The following is a 15,446-nucleotide window of genomic DNA, read 5'->3' on the forward strand; positions in this document are numbered from 1 at the left end:
TTTTACACACTCGTGCTTTTGTTATGCCTTTCCACACGTAAACATGAAATGACATATTTAGTGTTTATACACACCAATTATTATTCTAATGTATCATTGTAACTTATACCTCAAGTTTTCACACAACACGGGGTTTTGGACAAGCCTTATAATTTCCTTGGGGCTAGCAAGACCCAAACTTAATTGACATGTGAGGCTGACCTAAGCCCAGGGAAAACAAAATGAGAATCGCATAATATAATTCATGTAAAGGAAAAGTTGTTATCATAGATTGCCTAATGCAACAAATACGTGGTCAAATATAGCAGCTATTACGAACACTGCGCACATCAAAACACAGTACTTGCCTTTAAAATTATCTGAAAAGAAATCACGTATGAACACAATAAATCTTTACTTGTCCAGCTCTAAGATTTCAGATTTGATTTCGCCCATGCCAAAATAATTTTTATCAATTAAAATATAAATATGAATTAATCTTTAATTATTAATTTTGAGACACTGCATAAACTATATGTGAATTTGTCTTTGATGTGAGTCACGTAGCTTATACTAACTTTTTCAAAAATAGACAAACATCAGTGCTTCCTCTTCAATACATTTTGCCGTCATATTGAAAATCAGGGATGAATATCATCATATGGATTTGAACCACTAGTGAAGACCATGATAAATAATTATTGTTAAACTAATAAACTGTGTCCTAGTTGTACTTCTAGTCTTCTATATTTGGATATCCTAATTGTCTGTCTTCGTTATAGTTAGCTAATTACATGATGATTTAGGGGGTCGTGATATGAAGTATACACAAGATAAAATTTAAAAGAATGTGACACTGAAATTAATTCAAGAGCTAGCAGAGTCGTGTGAATTTAATATTGTGCTAACCAACACCATGTACTTTCATTTATGAGAATAATGAGACTAGATGAGGAATCAAGACTCTAGTTACTTCGAACCAATGAGTGTGAATAGTCCCTGACTTTACGATATTCTTCACCTTAAGAGTTACAATTTCTTAAAAAGTCTGATTGGATACAAGTTTGAAACATTTTTGAGAGTTTTTCTACCAAAAATAAAAATATTTTTGAATAAAAAATTATCAAAAACACTTCTAAAATCTTATATTTAAACAAGTTCAAAGAAACATCTCACTTACCTATAAGTACTCACTTACATCTTGTGTGACTGATAAGTAATAGACAAAAGCTAACTAGAGACCTTAAGATGTAAACAAACTAGCTTTAATTAGTTATAAAGTGGCTCCTATATATTGAAAATTGAAACAAACAAACTTTAATTAGTTCCAAAGTGGCTCCAGACAAAAAATTCAAATCTGTTAGTTGTATATTTAACAGTGAGTGAAAGCTTTATAAGAATTAAGAATCACCCATGTCAAAAATAAGGGCTAGTTGGATAAGATTCACCTGTTCATGAAACTACACAATGGATTAGTGTTGGTCACTCATTTGAAATTATACTCCATTTACACGATGTAAATGAGTATATATAATTGAAGAGTTATGGGGAGAAATATGATGAAAAGTGAAGAAAGTGATAAAGAGGAGTGCAAACTGCAAAGTGATAGTAGACAAATATACACTCCTCAAAACTATAAAATTACTCTTTTCATTACATGTGAAAATTACTTTTTCTTTTCTCCGTTAGAAGTATTTCTGTAATTTTAAAAGGAAATATGGCATGTCCGATTCAATTAAGTTCAAATGATATCGTTTTACCAATCTCATACATCACTCAGGACTTGTGTGTACAAATATTATCTCATTTTAAATAAATTGTAGCCAATAGGATCATTTTGGTCTAATAATTGGCTTAATTGAGCACATCTTTATCACCTTGTAATATCAACATTATCAGTCACATAAATAATTTTTAAAAAAAAAATTAGATATAAAAAATATTAGTAGTCAGCCTCCAAGAACTTTAACTGCATCAAAGGGGTGAAGCATTTGTGTGGGCCATTTATAAATTGATAGAGGACAAATCTCCTCAAAGAGCATTGTATAAATATTCTAACCAAGCTCCTTCTCCTTCACTTCACTCAAGTCACCTTTCCTCTGTGTTCGTTTCCCATTCTCAAAGACACTTCACAAACACGTTTGAGCCTTCAAATTCTACGTTTCTCTTTTTTCACCATCATGGCCAGACCCCAACAACGCTATCGTGGAGTCCGCCAAAGGCACTGGGGCTCTTGGGTCTCCGAAATTCGCCACCCTTTATTGTAATTCACTTTCCCTTCCCAACAAAGTCATCACACCACATTAACTTAGTGTCGTCTCATCGTGATCTTGGTTGCAACCATCTGTCGCAGCTAAATCACGACAAGATGACATTAAATTTTCTTTTATCAAAGAGAATAATGTTGCCAATACAGTTTTCTTTTATGATGCATAAGAATCGAACTTGGTGCTAAAAATTTATAAAACTCACTTTGTTTAACAAACTGAGTTGGACTTGTTGGTTCTTATGACCTTTAATGTTTTAAGTTAAGAAATTTACTATTCATTACTAAGCACTTGATATGGTTATTAAAACAATTTGTGTTGTTTTTGCACCACAGGAAGACTAGAATATGGCTAGGAACATTTGAAACTGCAGAAGATGCAGCAAGAGCATATGATGAAGCAGCTAGACTCATGTGTGGGCCAAAAGCACGTACCAATTTCACATACAACCCTAATGAACCACATTCATCCTCATCGAAGCTTCTCTCTGCCACTTTAACGGCCAAACTACATAAGTGTCACATGGCTTCCCTTTCCCTTCAAATGGCCAAACAGAAAACCCCACAGAACAAAGAGCCTCAACCCTCCCTTGGATCCAATCCATTTGCCTCTGCCAATGCCATTGCTGGATCAAGTGCTGACACTGGATTAAGGTGGCTAGATGGGAATTGGGTTGGTGTGGAAGGCCAGGTTGAAGTTTCCCATCAACAGTTTCAGCCAGTTCTGGAAGATGATCACATTGAGCAAATGATACAAGAGTTGCTTGATTATGGATCAATTGAGCTTTGCTCTGTTGGCTCAACTTAGACTCTATAGTAATTAGTAGCATTCTCCAATGGCAAGTGCAACATCTTTTTGGGGTACTAATTCACCATGTAATAAAAGTATAAGCTTAGTTTAGTACAATAGGGAAGTCTTTACCCATTAGAATCTGTTTGGATACAAATTTAAAAAAACTTTGGAGAATTTTTCTATTAAAAAATATTCTTTATTATTGATAGAAAAACTCTAAATAATTCTTCTAAATTTGTATCTGATCAGACTCTTAGTAGACAATCATGTGGAATTAGAATGTAACCAGCCAACGATGCGAAAGGCATATCATGCATATGATGGACTATAATAGAGAATTAGTATATCAGTAGAATACAATTTTCCATCTTCTGCTTTTTGTTTATATCCTACTACTGAAAGTTGCCCAAAATTCTTCTCTAATAAAGCAGGATGCATGTGGGACCTTTGTCTGTGTTAGACATGATATCTTCAGCTTTCATTAGTTTATACATTGTTTGTTATCATCAATAAACAGATAATTTTGGATTATATGTCAATAAAGACAATGACGAGAAGAGAGACATAAAGGAGAAAATGAGGCTAATCCAGTTAGGATACACGTCTGCCTCCTATTATTTTAATTAGTTGATCATGAACGTAATACTTATATGTTTGATAATTTTTTTTTCTGCTTAAGTATGTAACATAAGGAAATTTCAGTTAAATCAAAAGTAAGAAAGTTTTTTTATTTTTTATTTTTTAAAGTTAGTTCGAAAAGTTAAATTCAATCCAATTTAACTTTTTAACTATAATCCATACAAATACTTAACACTTAATGAAATTCATCAAACATTTGTTACAAAGCACGTGGGAAAACACTTGGTGGATGCTACATATGACAAACTTTAACCGTTGTACTGCCAAGGTAAAGGGAAATTATTTCAAACATGGTTAGCACATTGTTGTCATAAAGGCCACCACTTTGGCAGTAGCAGCCACAAGAGTCAACAGTAACTAAGCACAAAGAAACATGATAAGGGAGAGATGAAAACAGAAAAGGCAGCAATTTGAAAAAATGATCACGCAATGTTTATTTTCGAAACATAAAGTCAATCTGTTGGGTGTTGTATCCAAGGAATGTACAGACAGATACTGCAAATTATGACCAAGTATGCCAATCCGCAGGGATCATGATGAAGCATTACTTCTTTGACAATAAACACAAACATTTCTTTCTATTTCTACATAAAAGTTTTATGAGATAAAGTTTTACCCGAGTTAAAACCAAAACAAGATGCCAACTTCCTAATAGTGCAATTTCGTGTGAGCACTGAGCAATTTGCCAATTATTGTGTGAATATATATACCTTTGGTAATCATCCTTTAGGTTCAAACTATTCATAAAATTTGCTGTTGACTAATTATTTGACCATGTTTTTTTTAGTTCACAAAACTCGAATAAGAACTATTTTTTGTAAAAATTAATTTCAATTTTACTGAAATTAATAACTTTTGATTTCTTGTTTGTATATGATCACACAAGTAATCATCTTTAAAATAACTTTGACACAAATTACATTACGAAATTTATAATTATATTAATGCATCTTAAACTTTTAATTGGTTGTGCTTATAAACATTGTGTTGTTGCAATTATTACTGGCTTCATATTACCTACCAATGAAAAGATCGAGATTCAAATTCAAGTTATGTGATTGCAACAAATGAAATGCCGACCATGTGAATCAAAGCACCCTTGGTCATTACTGTGTTGTTTGTAACTTGCTTTTTCTAGTTGATAACAGACCATACGACCTTTCATATTGTCTTTTGAACTATCCTTCCTTCCATCCTCGATTCTTGCACACTAACCGCAAAACATCTCCATTCAAAATCCACGTACTCAACTCCTTTTAATTTTAAGCACATTTCATCACGCGTTTCATTATATCTCCTTTGTCATTTTAAATTTTAATCTCCTCGATCTCCAACAAACATTGAAGTTAAAATGATCAATTTTATAACTGAAAAATTCTTCTTTCATTTCTGTTAGTTACTTATTCAACGAGAATCGTCTCTTTTTCTCAAACCGTATCTTTAGCAAAGACAATATGGGATTTTAATACTAAAGTCACAAGTTGCATGCATGATACTTTAATTATCAATTAAGTAGATAGCACTTTTAATATTTATCCGAGTTTAGCATAAAGGGATCTCCACCACTTTAGAAAATATCGACGGAGGATTGATTGCATCACATTGCTTACTCTTTTTCAGACCGATCTTCTTAAAAAATTGAAACCAAGTCTATTTGTTAGAACAAAATTTCTCTGTGATAGAATAGCCTAGACTTTCAGTCGGCATGATGCAAACAAATTAACATAAGATGTCTTTCGCAATCCTATTTTTATGTTCCTGCCATGTGTTTTTCGGGTTTACTAAATTAGAGATTAATTTTGTTTACTGTATTGTGATTGTTAATCTGTTAAATTTTCACATATAAAAGCAATGAAACATGAATTTTTCTCGGTATAGATCGTCATTATAATGTGTGAGTGCATGAAATATAATCATTATCTCAATTTATTGAATTATTTTTTTTTGTTGCAATTTTTCTCTTTTCTCTTAAATAAATAAAATAAATGAATTCGGAACTTTGTCTGTAACTTTGGAAATACTATGGTTGTTGAGCTAACACCTTTAATTATGTGCACGGGAAGTGTCCTCCATGCTTAGAATCACAAACATGTTGATTCCAACATTGCGGACCCGTATGTCTCAATTGGTTGTGCAATCATGCATAAGTCAAACATTGTATCTAGCTGGTGGTCATATAAAATTATAATAAAGTGCACATTTTCTTTCTGTAAGAGATTTTCTTCTACTTAATTTTGTCCTAGCATATTTGGATGAAGATGACACACTTTACTATTTTGCTTTCAAACCAAATTTGATTCAATGTTCTCAGTGATCTTTTTTGCATGTGAAATATGTTCTTGGGGGTGAAAACAACGGGTGTTATAATCATCAAATATCCACCATATGGTACCACGTTATTTTGTTTACTTATTTAATTCTTTGAAAGGTTTAGAGGCACAGTGAATTCCACTATTTTATCCCCATGCTTAATAATTATCTATCTATCTGGTAATTGATTTTGTCCCCCACAAAATCATTCAAAAGCACAAATTTGATAAGCCTAGTGACATGACAAATGAAAACCAATAATTCACATTAGTTGAATAATCTCTTTAATGTTGTGCCTCGCAATGGATATCATAAAACAAAGTCATAATTATGTCTTAATATAACCTAAGATGCTAATTAAGCAATAGACTGATTTGTTCTGAAACACTCGAAGTGGAGGAACCCTACTTATATGGTAACAATTAACAAACAATCAACCCTTGAAGAACTACATTTATGTGGTACAACATAATTGGAAAAATGGGTGCTGTCAAATCTGAGACTTTTTACTCGAAAAGGGAGGCTTCATATTTCTAAGTGAACTAAGTACGCAAACAAAGTTCATGGACATATATTCCAATTTTTGGTTCAATGAACCAATCAATAAATGTTGTAGCATTTATGTTGGTTATGCACATTGAAGCCACATTTATGTTCTCACCTTCTATTCTTCTACTTGTAAGAAACAAGGAATAGGACACTCTCGATAGACATAAACAGAGGCACACATGGGATGTCATGCATGTTTCCCTTTCAGCTCACCATTTCTTCACATGGAGTTGATACTTGTAGTTGTCTCTGCTTACAGGATCTACTATCAGCTGATTGCATCTATTCACCATCTGATTTTGGTTATCTGTTTTTTTTCTTCTTTGTCTGGTGTGAACAAGAATTGCTCACTGTGGAATTCCGAAGAATTTGAACCTTAGTTATCAATGTTCGGTCTAACCATAAGTTAGACTTAAAATAAATTTGAGATTTTTTTAAATTAGAAAAATAAATGGTAAAATATTTTAAATTAAAAGACTTTTATTTTTCATTTTTTTTTGTGATATTCAATCAAATAAAGTTTTTTTTTTTTTTAAATATGTTAAAATCTAATAATATTCCATTATGACTTTTTTGTTTTCACATTTTAAAAAACATACAAACTTTTATGAATTATTTTGTAAGATAGATTTTGTAACACTTTTTGATAAAATTTGTACATGATATACTCATCCAATAATTTGTCTCAAATTCTGAAAATTTTGTATGACTTTTTTATTGATTTTTTTTTTCTTTTTTTTTCTTATCTCCATCTCCTCAATTCTCTCTCTCCTCTTCTCTTTCTCTGGCACTTTTTATTTCTTTTTAATATTGATTATTATTTTTATAATACTTAATATTGAAATTACAAAATAAAAAAAATGCATTAAACAAATAATTTTTATATGGTAAAAATTAATTTACTTTGTCTCATAAAACAGGAGAAATTTAAACCAAAACAATTACAATTTTAAGCATTTGAAATTTTAAAATTCTTCATCTAAATACAAGTTAAAAGAATCTTTTTGGTTATTTATAAAATTAGTAAATGAAATGTCCGATGAATTTTCAATTGTTTTAAACTCATTTTTAAATATCATATTTTTGAAATCATTGTTTAAATTCAATACCATGAAAAAAAAATGTCAATATATTAATAGCTATATGTAAAAAAATGTTAATTAAAAGGACATAAAATAGAATCAATTGTTTATTAAAATATTAAAAAAATTATATTGATTTTACTTTTCTTTATTCAAATCTTATCATATATGTTAATTTCTTATTAAGTTATTCTTTTTTAAATTCATACTATCTTTTAAAATCTTATAAAATCCTCTCAAATCTTATAAATTCTTATTATATAAATTTATTAAAACTTAAATTAAAAACAAATCTTAATTATAAAAGTTTTTCAGAAAATTTTAATAGTCATTACATTTAAAAAAAAAAAACCACAAAAAAATTCATATTAAAATAATCTTTAAAAATTTTAATCCAATACACACTATTATTCTTTTTATTGACACATGACACTTTTTTTTTTTTGTGACAAATATGTAATATTTTTGAATCTAACTTCTCTAAAGTGAAATAATAATAATCATTGATTAAAAATTTAATTATTGATATTATAATTAGTTTTAGATTTTATTTTGTAAAAATTTGATTTTATCATAAATTTTAATCATTGATTTTATAATCAATAGTTATGAATATATTTTATTTTTTAAAATACACTCTTCAGTTTAAAAGAGTGAAATTCAATATTTTTACTTCATAAAATCTAATAACAAATAAATTTCTTTTGATGAACCTAAAAAACTCAAATTTTAGTGTAGTCTTACAGTTTAAGTTGAGGTTGTTACCAGACAAATATACCTTGCTAATTGCTATTATATGGTTTAACTGAAAATCAAAGACAACGTCCAAGTATAGTGAATCCTACGAATTTTAGAAGCCTCTTCTGGTCATATGGGAGGTATTGTTTAAATATTTAATACCATTTGCTGATAATTGATGTACAAAAGATAAAAGTAGTTAAAGATATCACATAATAATAGAAATTTAAAATAACAATTTCAATTTTAGATAGATGAAAAAAATAAAAATTACAGAGACTAAAATAAAAAATAATTCATTTTATAAAGATTAAAAATATATTTAAGTTTAATTTAAATAAAAAATATTAAAGTGAACATTTTTTATTTATAATTTATTACAAATAATATGGTGCATATAATATTTTTAGTAATTAAGTATGTATATCTTCGCTGAAGGATTCCGTTAAGATTATGTATAAAAGATAATTACTTCAAAGTAATGCATGCAACCTTCATTAAACTCCAAGCGTGTGGTTCAGCGGTAGGGGCTTATCCATGCTTAAGCAAGGTCAGGGGTTCGAATCCTGCCTTGTGTATGTATACAGTCGCGTTAAATCTTGGAGTCAGCTGTCCCATCCTTTGAGGTGCCTCACTCGTAGTGAGGAGATTAGTCGCCGACGGATACTCCCGCGACGAACAAAAAAAAAATGCAACCTTCATTAATTGTTTTCCATCTTACTTAATAATTAGAAATCTCGTTTTTTTATACAAAATTTCGATTTTTTTTATAGTATATCATTTATGAATACAACATATAAAATTAATTGTACATAAAATATATAAACAATCATGCATATTAATTGTTTTATCCATCTTATTTGAACAAAAATGTCTTGATTTTGGATTGTATTCTTATTTGGGTCTATGAACTATTCTGAGGAGCCCAATTAGAGTGAAATAGTAAGTTTCATGTGTGCCTAGGTTTTTAATTCTGATTCTGGACGTGTATTCAAATCTGGTGACTTTTTACCGTAGCTAGAAGTCAAATAAAGCCGGTAAAATTGAACTTTAGATAAAATAGTATTTTTTCAATACAAGACAAATCATTGAGAAAAAAAATATGATTATTTTTAATTAATCAACTTTTATATATTAAATATAAATTTTTATCTTGGACGAGGATATTTTTAAGATTTTATTTACAAGAGAATTTTTAATAATTTTTTTAACTTCTTATTTAATTTAATTTTATTTACATAATTATTTATAAATTAAATTTTAATATTTTTAAAGTAAATCAATATTATGTATTAAATACGAATTTTTATTTTGAATAAAAATATTTTTAAATTTTTTTTAACAAAAGGGATTTTAGAAATTTTTTAACAATTTATCTAATTCAGTTTTTATTTATATAATTATTCATTATTTAATTTTAATAATTTTAAAATTATCAATAAATAAAAATATTTTTTTTACAAATATAAATTATTTATTATAAATCTAAAATTATATATATATATATATATATATATATATATATATATATATATATGTAACGACCCGGCTGGTCACTACACACACACCACTGTACACCGGAAACGCCAGACAGAAAGGACAAGTATATAAATATAGGATCTAGAATATAAATATATACAAAGTCTCTATCCGACTAGAGTTAGAGTGTACAACACAAAGTCCAATCAATGCTACTATCCCAAGTAGCTACATAACAAAATAGTCACAAAAACGATCAGCTCTACTGGTCCGCCGAAGACTCATCCTTAGACGCCCACCTATCCCTGCTCTACTCCCATACATAGTATGATCATCGCAGTCCAATATCATGGAGACAACAAAAGGGTAAGCTAGTGTAATTAAAATTCAACATACAAATATATATATATATATATATATATATCAATATAAATAAACAACAGATACAATTATCAGCACACTTATACAGCTTATACCACTCAACAATATCAGCACCGCAATGCGGCAATATCAGCACTGCCTTAGCGGTTAGAATCAGCACCCATATGTGGCTAACAACAGCACCGACTTAGCGGCTATAATATCCCCCAACTCAGCACAGCCCAGCACAGCACAACACAGCACTTCAACACATCAATCAACTTAACAAAATTTATTTAAAGTACCACATTATTTAGCCATAACAGCACACATCTTCAGCATACACCTCATCAATCTTACAGCATAATCAGCAATCAGCACACAATGCGTCGTCACGCATATCAACTCGGAGATCTCCTACAGCAACTCAGCCATTATGGCCTACAACAACTCAGCCATTATGGCCTACAACAACTCAGCCTTTCGGCCTACAGCAACTCAGCCTTTCGGCCTACAACAACTCAGCCATTATGGCCTACAACAACTCAGCCTTTCGGCCTACAACAACTCAGCCATTATGGCCTACAACAACTCAGCCATTATGGCCTACAACAATTCATATCAGCATTCAACACAACACAACTTTTGCAACTCAACATATCAACTTGCAACACAACACAACTGGACAACTCAACATCAATCAACCAACATCATCCATTAGTCATCACATTATATTCGTCTACAACTCAACTAAGCATAAAACAACATTAACCAACATATATAAATTTCTCATCTCCGCGCCCGGCGCACTCATGGTCGCGCCCAGCGCGGTACAACCAGAGAGCACCAGGGGCTAGCGCGCCCAGCGCAGGTATGCCTGCACCTGGCGGGACTCAACCAGAGAGCCCAAGGCTCACACGCGCCCAGCGCATGCCAGGCAGAGACTCCCAGGAGTCTCGCGCGCCCGGCGTGCCCATACCCGCGCCCAGCGCGGGGAAGGCAGAGACCTCCCCTTGGTCTCGCGCCCAACGCAATTCAAATTGCGCCCAGCGCCCACAGGGCAGGGACTCCCAAGGAGTCTCACGCCCAGCGTGACAAGGGCCGCGCTCAGCGCAACGCATCAATATCAGCATATACATATATATCCATTATAGCGTGGCATTTCATCATCAACAACATAAAATAGCATGATCAACAATTTCACAACGTACGACATGTTCAACACATACTCCGACCCAATCCTCTTATTTACAACTCATTTATCTTGTCAAATTACCCACCCAAACAACACCAATCAACCTAAGCACCTAAAACAACTTTAAACTTAACCAAATCACTAAATGGAAAATGGCAACCTTTACAGAAAATAACACATCATGAGTTATACTACTCCTATCATGCTCATCCTTATCTCATATGAAAGATAATCAAATTTCCTACAACTCTCATGAAGACACCAAGTCCTAATTCTTTCATCTACCTTGTTAAAAATTCTAAAAACCGCAACAGCTATACGTAATGCTGGCAGCTTGACCTCTCTTCACTAAAACAGCCATAACTGGAGTTCTAAAACTCCTTTTTGGGTGATTCCAGCGCCATTGGAAAGCTAACATCCAAGGCTACAACTTTAATGAAGACTATGAAGTCAATTTCGGAACTTCAAATGCGCGCTCAGCGCGTTCAAGTTCGAGCTCAGCGCGTCTCAACCAGAGACCTACAGAGGTCTATTGCGCCCAGTGCGGTTCTCCCCGCGCTCAGCGCGATTCACCCAGTGAGTCCCCATTTCAAGTCGCGCTCAGCGCGAATTCAAACAGCAACTCTTCCTAGTTCGAAAATTTCACCCAAAAACCTGCAAAATCAACTTCCCAGGCACATGCAATCGGTCCAAAGCATCACATTTCCATCCAAGAACCCAAAAATACTACCTTTTTCAACATGCAACAACAAATCACGGATTTCCCCAAATTTTCTCAAAAACCCCGAAACCCCCAAAAACAGGTTCTCATTCAACACAGCCACGAATCAACCATCCATAAGCATCTAATGAGTTTCTAGAACTCATCCACAGCCAAAAACAGCGACAAAAGAAAGAAAATTACTAGCTTCCCTTACCTTGATGCGAAAATCCGAGCTTTGGGACCACGGAGATCGGAGAAGAAGAGGAAACTTGAAAACGAACGGAGAAGAGAGACAATCTTCAGCTAGCTCTGCCTAAGCTTGGTCAACACCTTCAGTCCAAGGTCACCCCAAAGAAGAAAACCAGCAACAAGAAAAAGGAGAGGGTGAGAGTGAGAGTGAGTTGAGAAGAAGAAAATGAGTAAGGGGTTCACGGGTCTCACAATATATATATATATATATATATATATATATATGACATATATATAAAGATGATAGTAGTATACATATTCTTTTTAATGATTTTATCCTTAAGTTTTAAAATAATAAAATATAATATTAAAAATTAATTATTTTTATAAATATAAGATTCAAATTAACTCAAAATTTTGAAGTTTGAGGATCAAACGCAACATAAATATTAATGATTTTTAAATATTTTTATTAAATAAAATATATAAATAATAAGTGACTCAACCTTACTAGTATAAATAAATGAAATAGATTAATAAATGTATTTTACTTAACTTTTCTAAATTTTGCTATGTGTAAAAATTTGGGTTAATTAAGTCTTTTTAGTAATACTTGATTTTTATTTTTTTTTAACATTTCTATTTTTTTTTGTTGAAATTCTAGTTGAAATTGTAATAAAAAAAACATTTTATTTTGTAACTAGAATTTGATTATCCTGACTAAAATTTGTTGTTATCTATTTATCTTTACTTTAAATTATATTTCCATTTTTTTATTTACTAACTTCTCTGGAGGTTGTGTCTCATAATTCTTTCAAACCTCATCTTCTAGAATGTCATTATCTCTCTTGGAAATTGTGACACCCTTACTATCCCAACACATATATTGTAATAATGAAAACTTATAAATAAAATTTTCAATTTCGGTAAAAGGGTTCATATGAGAATCTTCAAAATTGTTCTTTAATAACCACTATAATAAAAAAATTTAGAAAATGAAACACAAGAGTTTACAAATTATTTTCAAAAATAATATTTACAATTCCAAATCCATATAAAATTTATATCCTAAAAATCCTCTGTCCCGATGTCACAATATCATAGCATACCCATAATTTAACTGTTGGCATTCTAGATGTCACTCGTAACCGGATCTTCTTCACCTAAAACATTCACAATTTGTACGGTAAGAAAAGAAAACATCCATATGTAAAGCACATACAAACACACAACAATGTAATCTCATTACATAATGAAATATTTACAAGCATTTCTATATATCATAACTTTATCAATCATGCATCATTTTCACATCATAATTCGCAATCACACCCATTCATCTCAAATCTTGCAATTAACATTATCATTTTCACATTCATAATTCACACAAATCTTACAATTAACACTATGCCAAGGCCACGCCACAACTGACATAAGTGATACGGGTTAATTGCCTCACTCATCCCACACCATGCCAGGGTCACGCCCTCCCTGTAGCATCACTTACCCAGGGGTCGTGTCATCCCTGGTCATTGATGTGAGGAACCACAATCACATCACAATCCACACAATCTCTTATAATTAATCCTATGTCAGGGCTGCCATATTTGATATAAGTGATATGTGTTAATTGTCTTACTCATCCCACACCATGCCAAGGTCACGCCCTCCCTGTAGCATCACTTACCCAGGGGCCGTGCCATCCTTGGTCATTAGTGTGAGGAACCACAATCATAATCATATTCACATCCATACAACATCTCATCTCATAGCTCAATTTCATGCACACGTCAAATAAGTCCAAAATAATGGGTTTCATACACCTCAAGCAATTCACATCTAAATCATCAATTTTTATCAAGTAATATAACAATAACATTCATAAATTAATATAATAATCAATGGAATTATCAATTTAATATAATTTTAACATAAACAGTAAAACTCCCAATTGTTCCAAAATCTAGCTCATAGGCACTTTTCTACAATTTCTTTCTCTCTCCCAGATCATCATTCTTACAAATTATTAGCATATTTCTAATCCTCAATACATATACAGTCTAATGGGATCATCAATTTCTCAAACAGAAATAATTATAAAATTACCCCTAATCCTACGGGATTCCTCCTCTACCCAATTTCCTCATGTAACTCTACACAAATAATTCCCTTTTACCCCGTACCTTGATATGTAGAAGCTGAACCTACACAAGATCTGGTTGGTCTCCCTCGCTGGGTTCCCCTCGATCTGAAGCAGAAAGTAGAGGGAAAGAAGAGAGAGCAGAAGAAAAGAAATCAGAAAATGAGAGGTGTGCTTTTTGGGAGTGGCAGAGAGCTCAATTTATAGGCATCAAGCTTCGCCGAAACGGCCCGTTTTGGACCCTTAAATCATGGGTAAAAATCACATCCAGAACAGCCCATTCTCAAACCAGAACGGCCCGTTCTGGTGTGCATTTATTGCTCACAACAACCATATTTTGGAAACGACCTGTTCCAAGCCTGTTCCCATTTAGGGTTATAGGTAGTTTTAATAGTCCAGAATGACCCGTTCCAACTTGAGAACGACCCGTTCTGGGCTACTAACTCACATTCATTTTGGTAGTTTGAAACGGCCCGTTCCAATTCCAGAACAGTCCATTCCAAGCTACTAAATCACCCCTATACATTTATAAAAATTACCAAAATACCCTTAATAAAATAAAATAAAAATGAAATAAAAATTGGGGTGTTACAGAAATAATAGGCATTGTACCAACTCTCAACTCAGAATCACATTATTTTTGCACTATTGTAAATGCATAACCAACATAAAAAAATTCATGCTCAAGGTGATTTTTCTTAAAATGCATATACCTTCTTTTTTAATTTGTACACTTTATAATTGACATTCTTTATCCAAGTTTTCTTGTTTCTTTAATTGAATATTACCTTTATTAGTTTTTTTTATACTTATTGTAACATCCTATTTTTCTAATAATAATATTATTAAAGTATTATTTTTTATGGTCAAAATTATTATTCCTATTTTTATACAAGGAAAATTATTTATTATATATTTATTTATTTATTTTAATGGGAGAAGGAAAAAACGGGTCAGGTTGAACTAGTTAAGTGAATTTTATGAGAGGGGATTAGGCAGCGTATGCTAATTTGTCTTATTTTGA

At 31.8% G+C, this 15,446-nt stretch overlaps 1 protein-coding gene across 1 annotated transcript; it reads left to right on the forward strand.

The window, feature by feature from the left end:
* Positions 1-2,022: 2,022 nt before the first annotated feature.
* On the forward strand, positions 2,023-3,405 carry LOC109789462 (ethylene-responsive transcription factor ERF003). Its single transcript, XM_020348424.3, has 2 exons — positions 2,023-2,242; positions 2,582-3,405. The coding sequence occupies exons 1-2, from the start codon at positions 2,160-2,162 to the stop codon at positions 3,051-3,053; spliced, it is 555 nt and encodes a 184-aa protein (XP_020204013.1). The 5' UTR covers positions 2,023-2,159; the 3' UTR covers positions 3,054-3,405.
* The last annotated feature ends 12,041 nt before the right edge of the window (positions 3,406-15,446 follow it).

Source organism: Cajanus cajan, chromosome 5 (genome assembly GCF_000230855.2).
Source record: "Cajanus cajan strain Asha chromosome 5, NIPB_CcT2T_4, whole genome shotgun sequence".
Classification (NCBI taxonomy): Eukaryota; Viridiplantae; Streptophyta; class Magnoliopsida; order Fabales; family Fabaceae; genus Cajanus; species Cajanus cajan.